Consider the following 15,171-nt stretch of genomic DNA (forward strand, 5'->3'; position numbering starts at 1 on the left):
TAGATTGCAAGCCCGGAACATTCAAGTTAGGTTTGATCAACCTTCTTGTGGAATGTTCAATCTTGAATATGAAAACCAGTTCTCCTTTTTATCTCTTGGTCTTCGATCATCAAAATAATCTTTCATCTAATCTTTTACTTGAAATCGTACTATTTAATTTGGAGTTCTAAGTAAAAGGATTTGTATGTGCAACTTCCAAGAGTTTCACATAAGAAAATATTTATATTATCGTGATTGTGAAATTTTTTGCTTTTGCTGTTTCTAGAGTGCAATATAAATATCCATCCAACCCCACTTATAAAAACCAAATTTTGTTTAAATATTATACCAAAACCAATCACGACTCAGACAAATCTGATCAATGCCCATAAAAAATCATCCTTCAAATATTTACATATTATAACCAATTTATATAGAATCCAGTGCATCTTAAGTTCAAAAATTTGACCGTTGACTTTATAAATGTCCTACCACTTGTGCCAAATTATTTAAATCATATTATTATCATGTCACATGGCCTTCCCCATTTGCCAATCATCTCTGGCTTGTTATATGTATATATAACAACAACTGCTAGCTAGGAAATACTAATTGTCTACCAAAAATGGCACCCGTCTTCTTGTTTCTCTCCTTCATCCTTTTGATCGGAACCGGCCTCCCGTCGATGGAGGCCCGTTACCGTCATCGGAGGGATAAAGGCGATGTATCTTCTCTGGTTAGTGAAGAGCTCTTTAAGACAATATTTCTACACAAAGACGACAGTGTATGTCCAGCGAACGGATTCTACCCTTACCAAGCTTTCATTGAAGCAACGAGAATGTTTCCAAAATTTGGAAGGACAGGATGCTTGGCCACTCGCAAGCGTGAGATAGCGGCGTTTTTGGCTCAGATCTCGCACGAGACGACGGGCGGGTGGGCTACTGCCCCAGATGGACCTTTTGCTTGGGGGTTGTGCTTTAAAGAGGAAATAAGTCCACAGAGCAACTACTGCGATGAAAGTGACCAACAATGGCCTTGCTATCCTGGCAAGTCCTATAAAGGAAGAGGACCTATTCAGCTATCATGGTAACAAAACTTTGCTTCTCATCCGTCACTGTCCATCCTTATTGATCTCAATATCATTAAGCAAATTTCATGTGACAAAATGAAAGTAGTCATATTTTTAAAAAAAAAAGTTACTAAAATAAATATTTTGAAAGTCAAGGATCAGTTTTTTAAGTTCAAATATTAAAATAAATATTTTAAAAAGTTCATAGATGAAATTATTATAGTTTGAAGAAAAAATAAGATTTAAATATATAAATAATGGACTCATCGCCTAAGTCCTTTAAATTTGTATCTAATAGATTTATTAATTTTAAAAACTTTTGAATATATGCTTATAAATTTATTAGACGATTTGAGATCTATTAGACACAAATGTAAAGTTGAATAAATGGACAAACAGGAATTTCAATTACGGGCTAGCGGGGGAAGCACTGGGATTCGACGGGCTGAGGAACCCAGAGATAGTGGCGGAGGACTCGGCAATCGCATTCCAGACTGCGCTGTGGTTCTGGATGACGGAGCGCAACCCAAAGCCCTCGTGCCACGATGTCATGGTCGGTCGATACGTTCCCACAAAGGCCGACATACAAGCCAACCGAACTGCAGGCTACGGCCTCGTCACCAACATCATCAATGGCGGACTCGAGTGTGGGATTCCCGACGATGCCCGAGTCAATGACCGTATCGGCTTCTTCAAAAGATATGCTCAACTCTTCAATGTCGATACTGGCCCCAATTTGGATTGCCAGAATCAGAAGTCTTTTTAGTTTTCCCTATGATGATTGAATTTGCATGAATAAAAGAGTTCTCACTCATATTCACTTTTTCTTTTTATATATATACAACCACGAGTGTTCGGACCACCTTACGCGTACATTGACTAATCTCACGAACAGCCGCCTAATCTTACAACATTTGGTGCTAGGAAATACGTAAAAATTAATTCTTAAAGTAGATGTGTATCCTGAATTTAAACCCACCAATATTCACTTTCGTTTTCTGATTTCATTTGAAACGGTGAAATGTGTATTTGTTCTCTGTTTAGCACACGAATACAAACTGTGGGCAATCATACCAAAAATAGGATTACGACTATTTATTACTGATTTACTGGCAATTTTAAGCATGCGCACAAAATCAAGCTAATACCCTACAACACCGCCATCACTTCCATCTCTACGGCATGAATATAGCCTATTAGTTAGAAAGCAGCTATTTATACACTTTTCGGGACAGGAAACCAGCTACCTGAGCTGCAACTTCATAGGCACCCTCCACACATCGCCCCAAGGCCACACCACACACATAGTTTCCGCCCAGAAACAGCCCCTCCATTCCAGCTTCTCTCAGCCCTGCCTTGGCCGCATCCAAAACATCAAGATGACCTATCAAGAACTGTGGAATGGCTTGTGGCCACACCCTCACACTCAATAGCAGGGGGTCCTCTGCGTTTGGGTTTATGAGGATTTTTCTCAAATCCCGATCAACTGCTTCAACAAGCTCACTCTCTGTCTGTTATCACATAAGAACAATAGTAACAAGAATCTGAGTCTTATGATGAGCAAAATAATGCTACAAGGAAACAAGGTAGGCTTAGAAGATGGAATTTAAGTGGTATTCAACCATATATGAGCAACCAACAATCAGTAATAAATCCAGATGGAGTTAAGTTTAGAGGTTTGGGTGTTTTCATTGGAATATCTGAACTGTTTGGTGACCTGTAAGCATAATGGTTGTTAATTATTTAAGTCTCTTATCTAAAAGAGTGAGTTACAAGAGATACTTGACACTTTCCTCACAGGTATTAATCATCATTCCATCACTAAGCCTTTTGCATTTAGTTTTCCCAACAAAACTTTAAATATGGTTCAGAATGATCGTTTCCAAACTGTGGTAAAAGAAATTTTACCTGGGAAAGAATTTCAGTATTAGTAGCCCCTCCAATGTAGTTCAAGAGTAATACCCTTCCATCTGGTGCTCGATTGGGAAAAAGTGAGGAGCTGTATATAGTTCCTGCAACAAACCAAGCATGGATTTGGATCCATCTTAATTACCTAATAGTTACAGCTGTAAGACTTAAAGGCAATGTTATCTTAACATAAGTTTGCGGCAGAATGCCACATAAAGTGTAAAGAAAGCAGATTTACCCAAAGTTGTCACCCCCTGGCTGCGAGGGTGCAGTTGACCGAACCCCTTTAGTTCACCATCAATCAAGCATTCTTTCCTGATTGCTCCTTTTGGATATGATATAGTCACTGATGCAACTGGTGGATAATAAAATTTTGAAAGTGCATCTGCAGCTGTCACCTGCAGGCAAGGGAATCAGCAAAAAGAAACAAACCTGAAAACAGAACAAATGCTGGACATCCTACTCTTGCACCAGGTGCACAACTTGACAGGTTTTGAGAGATAAATGTACTCTGCACTGGTGAGTAAATTAAGTTGCTTAGAAGTTGGATGCATATACTTTATTCCAACTTGGGAAATCACAAGATAGGTGTATATACTGCAAATAGAAACCACAGAAGATGAACTTAGTAGCCTTTGCAATTTTTACTCAAATCAGGCCAACATTTATGCAATTCACAGGCATACTAATTCCAAGGAATTGGGTAAATAAGCAGCATCAATTCAGCATGGCACAGCTTCTTCAATCTACTAGCCTTTTACTCCCACAAATACATGCAAAGATAATAGGAGATAACTTATTCTGTTTAATGAATAATCACAATGGAATCAGCAAAGAAAAAGCTCCTTGTGAAAGAAAAAGCTGAAGATTTAGGCTATGTTTTTCTCAGACGATCCTTTGCAAACAGGTTGTGGGCTACCATCCTACCCTCCTATCCTTTGCTACCTGACTCAAGTTTAAGTGTGTTTCCACAATGTTAATTCCATGCTTATTATATCCTCAACCCCATTGTGGATGAAACAACATCACAAAATGGAATATAAGTTATTAATTTGTCGAAGTCCATTTCAGTTTTTGACTAACGGGTGATATGGGTTTCAAAAAGGGTAAACAACGGCTATTACTAACACTAAAGAAAGCTATGGAAAAGCGGGAATTATATATGGAAAATATCATAAAAAAATCTTCTGGAAAGGCCTCGACAAAACACTATATACTAAACCATATTGAAGTCCCAGAAAGTAATTACAGAGATTGGACGCAACAGACTGCTGGCAACATAAGAAGGAACCGTCATGATGACACTTCTGCTGAGAATAGAGACCGGTCCTTCTGGTGTTTCATATGTCAAACAATAACCTCCATCATCCACTTTACTCACACTGGATAGCTTCCAAGACAATTTTACTTTACTGCCCAAACTACAACCAATAGGAAAATTTGAAGAGATGATAAATCCAGAGACTGATAGTCAAAACACTTGTCAGAAAATTTGTTTTTCAACAAAATTTACCAAGTAGAAATAGCAGTCGGCAACATGGCAAGTCCTTTCCTAAAAGATCCAACAGTTTGGCCCTTAGGCTTTGGCAGACGCCTAGAATGTAAGAAGTGGTTATTAAACAAGTTTAATATCATGAAAAAGGAAGAAAAGTAAAAGAAAAACAGAGAAACTCCATGGAGTTAAACCATTACGGATCTCTTGGTGGCTTGGTAGCATTATTCCTCTCTTGTAATGCTTTGAAAGTCCCACCAATGATGCTACCACCATTTTGCTCCAACTTCCAAACCTTTCCAAAAGCTGCTTTCATACTTAGCTTTGAAGGGTCACCAGCATATACGCCTGAACAAGACAGTTTTGGGTTAATAATTGACTCGATGAGCAAGACAATCAACCCTTATTCAATTTGTTCTCTCTAGCGTTCCTAGTAACAAATATGGTTCTTTCTCAAGTTATATAATGGACATCCACATCTTCAATCACCTTTTCTTTCTTCGTCCAACATCCTAAGGGAATTTTTTAAACATCCCCATTTTAATAAGCCTAAATTTATGAAATTTGGGGTTGGGAAGTCCAAGTTTTTATAATCTGTGTTTAGATGTTGCAAAGGAATAGGTTATAAGAACCTGGGTTTGAGCAACCTATGTTTGGTTTGTGGTTTATGGTTCACAAAAGCTAATATGTTGTATAAAAGGAAGACTTCATAAGTTTGGATAATATAGCCCATATAATTATCCACGAGCAAACCTACGTATCGAACATAAGATTTATTTCTTAACTTTGTGTTACGTGAACCTAACTTGTGAGCCAAAAACATCCCAAAAAGAAAATAGAGTTCAACAGTCAAGAAGGAACAAGTAATAACCGTTAGAAAGAACTTCATTACACTCTTTGGATCACTTCTATATGGTGCTTATCATAAGAATACGAAATATTAATTTGATAACCACATTACCACAATACTAGAAAATATTAATTTGATAACCGCAATACTATATAATCCTAACCAGAAACAAGGATTTAGAAACCTTCTCAAGATAATAGGAAACATAGTGTGATAAAGAAAATATGCAATATGATTATCACCGGAACAAAATGGCTCTATCAAGCGTTCAAAAACTTCATCACCAAGGTTCCGACGAACAAATTCTTCAACTGATTCCTCACGACCCTGTGACAAGACCCTGTTACCTTCGTCAGTATTACAATATATACGAAATTGAAAACAAAAAATTTCCCTTTTTCTGAGATTGATGTGACAATGGACTCCAATATATAGACATAGGATTGAGAAGACAAACTGGAGGAGGAGGGCGAATGCCCAGTGCACCAAAGCCTGCTCTAATTTTTCCACCAATACTCATCAGGTCAAAGAAAGGTAGATCAGTAGGCTTCCCAGGCACTGGCCTTAGCTTTCCATTCCACAGTACAAATCGAGGTGCATCCGGATCTCCCAGAACTAAATCATCTTTCAAGCCACTATCCACCTGCCATTGTATGAGAATCAATAAATAAAACCAACGACACTCAAAAAACATACCGAAAGAAAATCACTTCCTGACAATACATATAAAACATGCCTACAACTGATAATATATAAAATCTCGAGAATAGAAAGCCCTCAGCAATAGATAATAAAGAATATGGAGATCATCCCACCACAATAGTTAAGGGCTATAGAACAAATACTGTTCAGATAAGGTCATCCTCGTCCCGCTATACTAATTCTAGTTAGAGGATAAAATCCTATGGAACTATAATCAGCAAAACAACGCAACTTAGAGTAGGCACCTTCCTCCATATTTAAGATTAGATTGATATTTTCCAGAGTGCTTAGAAGGATCATTTACTTGTCTATTTTCAGAAGAACAGCATGAATGATTAGGTTCCTTAGTGTAATTGTTAACAATGGAGATTCAGCACACTGCCTAAAAATGGAGAAGATAGGACAAAACGAGAATAATACCAACCACCATAGTGAGTATAGGATCGGAGGGCTGGAAGCTATTAGGACCTTCTTCCCAGAGATAGCCATCCCTCTCAACGGTGGTGATGTTGCCTCCAACGCGACCTCTCGCCTCCGTGACGAGGATGTTGGGGGCGACATCAGGGTGCTTGGTGGCGAGGGCCTGAGCGATGCAGAGGCCGCTAATTCCAGCACCGACGACCACACAATCCACCATGGAAGAGGGGCCAGTGCCCTTGGAAGCAGAAAGAGTGGAGCCCTCGGCGATGGAGCATCTGAAATTGGAGCGAACGTGATTGCATCGGAGAGAGATGTGGAGTGGGTGGAAGGAGGGAATGTTGGAGTGGCGGAGAAGAGAGGGACGGTGAGTCCGCCGGAGAGGGAGGTCGATGAGGAGGGTGGCGCCGGTAGCCATGGCGGCGAGGTAACTGAGAATTGATAGCGTAGAGATGATGCGAAGTGAAATTCGTTGCAGGGGAATTTGTGGATTTGTTATCTACAAACACATTTTCAGAAGAATCTGCCAAGCCAATCCAACGCACAGCTGCTGATCCGCTCGATTGTATTGTACCTGAATTTGTTTTTGTCTCAATATGTCTGACTTCGAAAATTTTAAAATTGAACCTTTTTTTTTCTTTTTTAAGTACTACGGGATGAAATTCTAGCGGGTGATCTGGCGGAAAGATATAATTTAATTAATTAACCAAGTTATGTTCAGCCTAACAATATATTTTTTCCTCACCATCTCAATCTCTCATGTTTTCTGGTTTTTCTTACAAATTGCAGTGAAATTTATTCTTTTTAGTTCAATCTTTTCTAAAACTAATACTAATAAAAATATACCTTTAGTAAGACATGAGACACAAACACGGGGAGATGCAATTGAACTCACTATTTTTTCGTTGAAAATAAGTGTCATAATCATTTAAGTTAGATTCAAGTTATAAAAATATACATTTTTTATCAACTTCTTCGACCCATAATGAAGAAAAACACATTGTCTTATTAATTAAAATTTACATGGTTTTTTTACTTTAAAATATTGATATAAACTTACTTTTGGTGGTGCCCCTTATTATAGGGTATCACGTATTGTGTCCGTTTGTCTCATAAGTCACAAAGTTCCTACTCGATAAGATTTGAACTCACAACTTTTGAGTCGTAGATAAATATCTTATCTATTGAGCTATGTTCAAAGGTTAACATAAATAAACATTGTTTCATAGCATATTCTTATACATAACAACTTACACATGATCCTTTGTCAAACATAGGGATCGAATAATTGGTATAATAATATATACTCGGTATATAATTCACTTCTGGTTGAAGATAAGCATCGTTGCTCTTTTGACTAAATCTCCACTTCATCTTATTCTCCCCTCCACCTTATTAATTGCCCGAGAAAAGATTACCTTTTCGTCAACCACGGTTGGGGTGGGGATTTCAACATCTTACCTTATAAAATGTTACTTTATACTTTAGTCAATTATATTATATTTAGGTGTACTTCTTTTATTATGTTCGAAGAGTGGAAAAAGAGACAATTGATCAATTAATTTGTCTTAGATTAAAAATAATTCAAAATTTGTTTCTCTAATTTGCCAAAATTAATGGAGTGTTTGTTTTTCACAATATGAGTGATTTCAAATGAATTATGTTCTTTGTTATCCCTTGGAATAGAATAAAATTTCAAAATGAATTAAGTTGGATTTCATATATTTTTTTAAATCAAATTTATTTCAATTTTCCTTTAATAAGTCAAGAATATACATTAGAAAATCTTTTGTTTTCTTTTTCTATCCTACCAACATTCAAACAAATTTGTTTAATTACCTTTATTCTAGATTTTTCGCATTCCTAACAAATTAGCAAATTTAAAATCTCACTTTTTGAACTTTTATTTCTATTTCAATGGAGGGTAAAAGATTGAATCTATCGGAAAAATTTTATCTTGACTACATCCTGTATAATCTTCAAAGACAAAGATAACGGCCAACACTTGAATAATCTATCAAACATAAACATTACAAATTTGCAAGTAAAAAAATGCATAGTGATTTCTTCTTCATATATATAAAATCCTCATCAACACCCACTTATATCATCAGGTCAAATTACTTTTATGTACAAAAATGCTGTTTAATTTCCTTCTATATTATTTCCTAAGCTCATTCATTTCACCATACAATACAAATGTTTCATGGCTGAAGAATATTTTTCTAATATTATTGTTCCTTTTGAAGGACTTTGGAATTGGAATCATTCATATATATTATATATCTACTTGCATGTAGCTTATAGTATCTTCTTCTTTTATCAACCTGTGACTCAAACCGATCAACAGGGAATCAAACCAACTTTCTATATAAACTACAACCATTGGACTTTCCAACCAGCAATCCATTTGTTCAATCTTATCGTCTAATTCGAAGGTCCTTTTTCTTTCTTCGTTCGTTCGATTAACACGACCTATGATTGTTATTTACCTTCCATTTTATTATATGCTTTTTCTTGCAGGTAGTTCTGGATGGATGCTGTTAGAATGTCCAATGGAAGCTTCAAATATGAATGCTTATTATTTGGTATATACAAACACATACACATATAATATAACGATATGAATGATGCAATGTTTTAACGTTTGAAACTTCTTTTAAGAAGTTGATAAATGTGTGTGCAGATATGGACGATACTTTGTACCCAAGAAGTTGTGGTCTTAACCTAGCATGTCGTAAGAAAATTGAAGGTACGATACAACACGTAGATAATTTGAAATGGGAAAGAACATAAGTCGTAGCAAATTACCAATAATGTTGATATTGTTCTTGTTGATGATGAACGTAGAATTCATGTTGAAGCATTTGCAAATAGAGGAAAGTGAAGTGCCTCAAATGTGCTTGGACATGCACATGGAATATGGGACAACGATGGCCGGGTTAAAGGTGAGGCGATATGAAAAGTTGAAATTCAAACCTACAATCTTAAAAAAAAAAAAATTATTAATATCTTAATCAATTGTATTATACTTGAGTTAGCATTCAATAATGATGTGTCTGCTATATTCACACCCAGGCTCTCGGTTATGAATTCGACGATGACGAGTTTCACGCCCAGGTGCATGGTACCTTACCTTATGAGGCACTGAAACCTGATCCAGTCTTGAGGAACCTCCTACTTTCCATGCCACAGCGAAAAATTGTAAACAAAAAAGGAAAAAATGAAAGCCATAACAATTGATAGAAACCATACCCTCATTCGTATATTCACATAACTTTGTCTGAATTGGCCATTGCAGATCTTTACCAATGCTGACAAAGCCCACGCAGCTCAAGTTCTTCACCGGTTGGCTTTGGAGGATTGTTTTGAAGGCGTTATATGCTTTGAAACTCTGAATAACCCATCATCAGAAAACAAATGCCATGGCATCCTCTGCAAGCCCTCCATTGAAGCGTTTCAAGCTGCTATCATAATTGCTGATATCGATCCCGGGAAAACGGTAACAAAATCAACCACCATTCTGTTTCTCTAGTTTTTCCCTTCTCCACAGAAATCGAAATCCTTCCACTCAAAACTTTTTCCTTTTCCATCCTTAGATCTTTTTCGACGACAGTGCCAGAAATATCGAGAGCGGAAAAGCAGCAGGCCTTCATACAGTTATAGTAAGTTTTGCGACTTTGTCCTTGTTTTTTGAATCACTTAAATCTTCAATGTCATCATGAAGATAGAGATGTGTTACCTGTGCAGGTCGGAAGCTCGGAGTTGGTCCCTGGAGCTGACCATGCCTTAGGTAGCATCCACAATATAAAAGAGGCATTACCAGAGTTATGGGAAGGTGAAGACAACGACCAGGCCGAGCAAGCTATGCAGTCCCCTGCAGTTGCAACTATGGTCCTTGCATAATCATGCCTGCCTAGATTCGGAATTGAATCTTTATGGCTTCATAAGTTGAATGCATGGGTTATAAAGTTAATCTTATATTATAATTACAGGCAGAATGCAGAACAAGTTATATAACAACATGGAAAAACCGTCGTGTTCAACAAGCTTTCTTACTTCAGGTGATATTAATTCATGCCAATAAACTGTACCTCACATCCACTTGGGTGGCGATGAACGAAATTATACTTCATTTGTCCTCTATTAACTACGAATACGCTGTAATGGTTCCCAATCTACTCGAATCTAACAGTGTGAAGTATCGATATGCTGGGATAATAATACATCTCTTGCTACTTGTAGCCGACAGAACAAATCTCTCATGTATGCCACCCTAAAAAAAACTAGATATAGAACAGGAACTTTTTAAGGGGAAAAAATGGATCAGAAAGATACACCAGCTAGAGCATACAACAAGCCTAATCATCCGTCAATATGTGACTCCCAAAAATAAACAATTCCGTAATGTTATTCTTGACTCAGAACAAATATGATGCACACCTAAGCCCCAAAGAATTCAATAGCTGAAGTTATAACAAGGCTAATCAATCATCCATCAACCTTTAGTTCTCCGCAATTAACGATTCTGCATGGCAAGCGAGGAATATCTAACCTGCTTGTTTCTTGCGATTCAATTTTTCGCACAACATCCATTCCTTCGATAACATGTCCAAACACGACATGGCGATTGTCCAACCATGGAGTCTACGTGATGCAAGATGTAGATGCATTAATTATTGACAGAGATGTGGAGTAAAAGAAATCTATGACAACAAAATGTTATACTGAAACAAAACACATGTATGCTTTGAATTGAGAGTTTCATGAATATATTTCTAGACTTTATGATCTAGAAATATAAAGTCTTCCAAAATATGTCCTTTCTAGACTTTATGATCTAACTGGTGCTCCAAGAATGACATATTTCTCTTATTTAATACATGTAAACCAATCAATTTTTCAAATTTGATAAGAAACAATTTCAAGTAATTGAAAGAGGATGCACAACAAGACAAGGTCCCCAAATTTTAGGATAGAGGTTGAAAAGTAGGGAAGATAATGAACTTCAAAGGGCTCAAAGGAGAAGAAAATCAAGCACCATCAACAAACCGAAGATGATTAATAGGAAAAGCCCCTATCCACCTTGAATTCCTCCACCACATTACATGTATTCCTTTAAAAAGCAAACGATCTAGGCAATCAACAACTACATTAAAAAGGATCTTCCTGGCTAAGCCTCTGGAAGCTAGTTACCAAAGGAACAGATGCTCCTAAATCTTTTGGTTTTAGTTGTTGATTGTCTAGATCATTTGCTAACGATTCAGTCTAAATCTTTTTGAACAAGGATCCTACATTCTTCTAGTTTTGAGAATAGCATCCAAAAATAACAAATCATTAGTAGGCCTCTTATAAATGCAGCTTAAATTCAATCCCATTCCTTCTTATGCAATCATCCATAACCTCATATTTCAACAATATTACGTCCTAGACTCCTAAATAATGCAACAAATAACAAGCTGCCAATACTCATAGTAGGTCATTTTTGCAAGATCAGGTTTCCACTTGTAATGATTAGTTGTTTGTGTTTCTTTATCAAGTCCTACTACTTCTATGTAAATATTTTTCTTTCAATGAAACTTTGTTGCTCAAACAGACAAGGTTGCAAAAAAAAAATTATATTAAAATGAAAGCAGAATATTTCCATTCATGTTCAGAGTGGTGGGCTGCAGTACAATCCAAGAAAAGAATATAGCGTTGTAGTTGTATCACCTTTACAGTGCAGATGAAGAATTGGCTTCCATTCGTATCAGGTCCAGCATTAGCCATGCTAAGTACACCAGGCCCTACATGCTTCACTGCAGACAAGTCAAAAAGTTGTCAGTGTTATTGCAGCTTCAGTTTTATTTCCTTACAGATTCTATCCAAAGGCTAATACCATAAAGTTACTTCTTGTAAAATCATAACACTCATATAGGACTAAAGGCATGACATACAGGAAAAATCCTCATCACGGAACCGGGAACCATAGATACTAACACCTCCAGTTCCCTGAAACCAAATCAACAGCAATTCAGCCTTAATAAGATTGGAGGAATCTTTACCTGCAAGACTAGGATTCTATTTATGTGTATGGTATATTATATATATAAGTACATATATGTGTGTGCATACTGTATATATATATGTTCAGAGAGAGAAAGAGTACATCGCCGTTTGTGAAGTCCCCTCCTTGAATCATAAAATCTTTAATCACCCTATGGAAGGAGCATCCTTTGTACCCATATCCCTTCTCTCCTGCACCATGATATTTATTTGATAATCAATAAACGACATGGATTATGCTTAAAGCAGAAGTCAATAAATACAAAATTCTTTAAAAAGACGGTGGCGCTCCAACTTGCCTGTGCACAAGGCTCGGAAATTCTCAACAGTTCTTGGAACAACATCTCCAAAAAGTCCTATCAAAATTCTACCAATTGGTTCACCTCCAATTTCTACATCGAAAAAGCATTTTGTTGACACTTCTGCTTGCAGCTCAACATCCTACAATAATGGAACATATAACAATTAAGATAAAAAACCAAAAGGACAACTAATATGACGGCCAATCAAGGAAGGACAATGAGGAAAATTTCTGAACAAAGAATCTAGCAACTTAATCAGCAAATATTTAGGAAACGAACCCTTCCAATTTTAAAAGATATAAACAAAAGTCAAAACATATACTGCACTAGAAATTCTTTAGGTTAAGTTACAAGTTTGTCTGACTTTTAAGAGTTATGTCTATTTAGTCTCTGCACTATAAAAGGTTTTTTTTTTCTTTTTTGACCAGAAACAAACTTTTCATTGATAATATATGGAAAGGAAGAAAAAATTCTTAAAGTTGTGCCTATCTGGTCCCTGTACTTAAAAAAAATTAATAGGTTCCTAAATTTTCAATATTTTGTCTAATAAATCCTTGTAGCTAACTTCGTCCATTTAACGCTTTCATGCCAATGCCAAGCTGCACGTATTATCTAAAGTTCAAGTGACAAGTTGATTTCGAGTAAGTTTATGCATTTGGTGGTGTGATCATAAACTAATGGAGATAACAAAAGAAGTTAATTAAAAGTTAAAGAATCTATTAGAAACTATTTAGAGTATATAGACCAAAAATACATCAGATAATTTCAGAACAATGAAGGAAACAAACAATAAAACTCATTTACTTTTGCCGTTGAGTTTACACGGATAAGTCTTCTGTTCTTCGTGGGAAACGCTTCTCTCAAGATAGGAAAACTCGAGTGTTGAGATCCCCTTGTCAGCGTTCTTACAGAAGAGTTCATGGGTTGAACTTGCGAGGAAATTGATGCCAAAATCGTGGAGCTACATATCAGCTGAGTCTTGCCAGAATTTAACGCGCATAGGCAATATTTACCCTGTAGAGAAAACAAATTCAGAACGAATACAACTGGGGTTACATTTGATAAACAGAAGTGGGGGCAGGCGGCGGAGGAGGATTAGAGAAGAAATTCGACAAAAAAAATTAACAGAAATCACACGGTTTCAAGTTACTAAGAACAAAAAAAAAAAAAAAGAAGAAAAACTTGAAACCCAAATCAAATGCAGGTGTAGCAAGTTGGAAGCAGGGTGGAAGTTAGGAGAGAGACCTGAGAGGGAGAAGGCAAAGTGGCGAGCACGCCCATCGAGACTGCGGAAGCCATGGATGTTATCTGCAAGAAATTTCACCAGGTAACTTCGATATGCTACGTACGTCTACTTGTGTCAATATCCGTTTCAATCTGTTTTCTATTCAAGATTTTGGGGGGGGGGGGGGGGGGGGGGAATGCCAACCCGGAATGGAGTTTGTACTCAGGTATTCGTATATAGCAACTCGAGTAAGAACTGGACGGCCCAAATTCTTGTAACGTATTTGCTATGATTTTCCCTTTTTCTTTCTCGGGAATCGGGATTAAGTTTTGATCCTAAGTTAAGTTCATATCGATAGTGAGAAAAAATATTTCTTACTTATCATTATTAAAAATAATTTCAAATAGATTCATTCAAGATTGATGCAGAAATCCATTCCATAAGGAAGATGAGAGAAAGATGTACATACAGTCGTAGGCCAAAGGCATATCATTAACTAATAATAAAAACATTAGATATATGATCATAAGGAATAGCTAGCTTTGAATTTTGATGCATATATAGGAAGTCCAAGACAACCTTCAAAATCCCAATATTTGATGCAAATGAGAAGATGAATTATATTTGATAGGGAATTTTGATCACAAATGTTTATCTTCGATTTTAAAGAGTTATAGGTCAACTAGCAAACGATGCTAACTTTATCCCAACTATCAATAGTTATAGACGATTTTTAGAAATTTGGAAATAGTTTAATGGATGGTATTATGAAATTAATTTAAACAACGTACATGTTATCAATAATGTTAATACATTGAAGTTTTTAGGGGATAGCACAATGGCAACCGCTGGTTTGGGACCTTGTAGTACTACCCACCTTAATTGAGGTCTTAAGTTCGAACCCTACATTAGTTACAATGTTGTTTACATAAGATCGATTTCTAGAAATAAATTAAAGAAAAGGTTAGTATACCGGAAGGTTAAAAGCATGTTTATACCTACATTCTCCAAGTGAATAAAGAAATTCATTACAAAATTGTAGGTAGGGAGACAGTGGCATTTCAACCTCTCCCGCCCAACACCAACAGAACTCGGCCAACCAGATCATAAAAACCAACCCAAAATTTCTTGCTCCCAAACAATTCAACATTCACCAAAAAAAAGAAGTAAAGTTTTTTCTTT

At 36.5% G+C, this 15,171-nt stretch overlaps 4 protein-coding genes across 7 annotated transcripts; 2 read left to right on the forward strand and 2 right to left on the reverse strand.

Annotated features, from left to right (window-relative positions):
- Window positions 1-557: 557 nt before the first annotated feature.
- Window positions 558-1,881, forward strand: LOC111015631 (chitinase 10-like). Its single transcript, XM_022290716.2, has 2 exons — window positions 558-1,065; window positions 1,448-1,881. Exons 1-2 carry the CDS (start codon window positions 605-607, stop codon window positions 1,812-1,814), a joined length of 828 nt encoding a protein of 275 aa, XP_022146408.2. The 5' UTR covers window positions 558-604; the 3' UTR covers window positions 1,815-1,881.
- A 238-nt stretch (window positions 1,882-2,119) lies between these two features.
- On the reverse strand, window positions 2,120-6,998 carry LOC111015630 (Flavin containing amine oxidoreductase family). Its single transcript, XM_022290715.2, has 9 exons — window positions 6,425-6,998; window positions 5,756-5,941; window positions 5,541-5,625; window positions 4,649-4,796; window positions 4,470-4,550; window positions 4,206-4,377; window positions 3,195-3,354; window positions 2,957-3,060; window positions 2,120-2,559 (listed from the first exon to the last, which is right to left on the reverse strand). The coding sequence occupies exons 1-9, from the start codon at window positions 6,833-6,835 to the stop codon at window positions 2,260-2,262; spliced, it is 1,647 nt and encodes a 548-aa protein (XP_022146407.1). The 5' UTR covers window positions 6,836-6,998; the 3' UTR covers window positions 2,120-2,259.
- A 1,498-nt stretch (window positions 6,999-8,496) lies between these two features.
- On the forward strand, window positions 8,497-10,323 carry LOC111015583 (Haloacid dehalogenase-like hydrolase (HAD) superfamily protein). Of its 2 annotated transcripts, none has more exons than XM_022290659.2 (8): window positions 8,497-8,855; window positions 8,941-9,005; window positions 9,104-9,169; window positions 9,268-9,365; window positions 9,496-9,621; window positions 9,719-9,919; window positions 10,017-10,082; window positions 10,168-10,323. In XM_022290659.2, exons 2-8 carry the CDS (start codon window positions 8,951-8,953, stop codon window positions 10,321-10,323), a joined length of 768 nt encoding a protein of 255 aa, XP_022146351.1. In that variant the 5' UTR covers window positions 8,497-8,855; window positions 8,941-8,950. The 2 variants fall into 2 exon arrangements, with proteins under 2 accessions (XP_022146351.1, XP_022146353.2); XM_022290661.2 differs by having other exon boundaries at window positions 8,498-8,855; window positions 9,085-9,169.
- ROC4 (rotamase CYP 4) lies at window positions 10,197-14,170 on the reverse strand. Of its 3 annotated transcripts, none has more exons than XM_088122618.1 (8): window positions 14,010-14,170; window positions 13,569-13,778; window positions 12,762-12,903; window positions 12,566-12,654; window positions 12,354-12,408; window positions 12,130-12,215; window positions 10,973-11,064; window positions 10,197-10,333 (listed from the first exon to the last, which is right to left on the reverse strand). In XM_088122618.1, the coding sequence occupies exons 1-8, from the start codon at window positions 14,061-14,063 to the stop codon at window positions 10,324-10,326; spliced, it is 738 nt and encodes a 245-aa protein (XP_087978744.1). In that variant the 5' UTR covers window positions 14,064-14,170; the 3' UTR covers window positions 10,197-10,323. The 3 variants fall into 3 exon arrangements, with proteins under 3 accessions (XP_087978744.1, XP_087978743.1, XP_087978741.1); XM_088122617.1 differs by lacking the exon at window positions 10,197-10,333 and adding an exon at window positions 10,457-10,703; XM_088122615.1 differs by lacking the exon at window positions 10,197-10,333 and having other exon boundaries at window positions 10,534-11,064; window positions 14,010-14,169.
- Between the last annotated feature and the right edge of the window lie 1,001 nt (window positions 14,171-15,171).

The sequence above is a fragment of the Momordica charantia genome (assembly GCF_013281855.1).
Source record: "Momordica charantia cultivar OHB3-1 chromosome 4 unlocalized genomic scaffold, Mcharantia_2.0 BLBB01000004.1, whole genome shotgun sequence".
Lineage (NCBI taxonomy): Eukaryota > Viridiplantae > Streptophyta > Magnoliopsida > Cucurbitales > Cucurbitaceae > Momordica > Momordica charantia.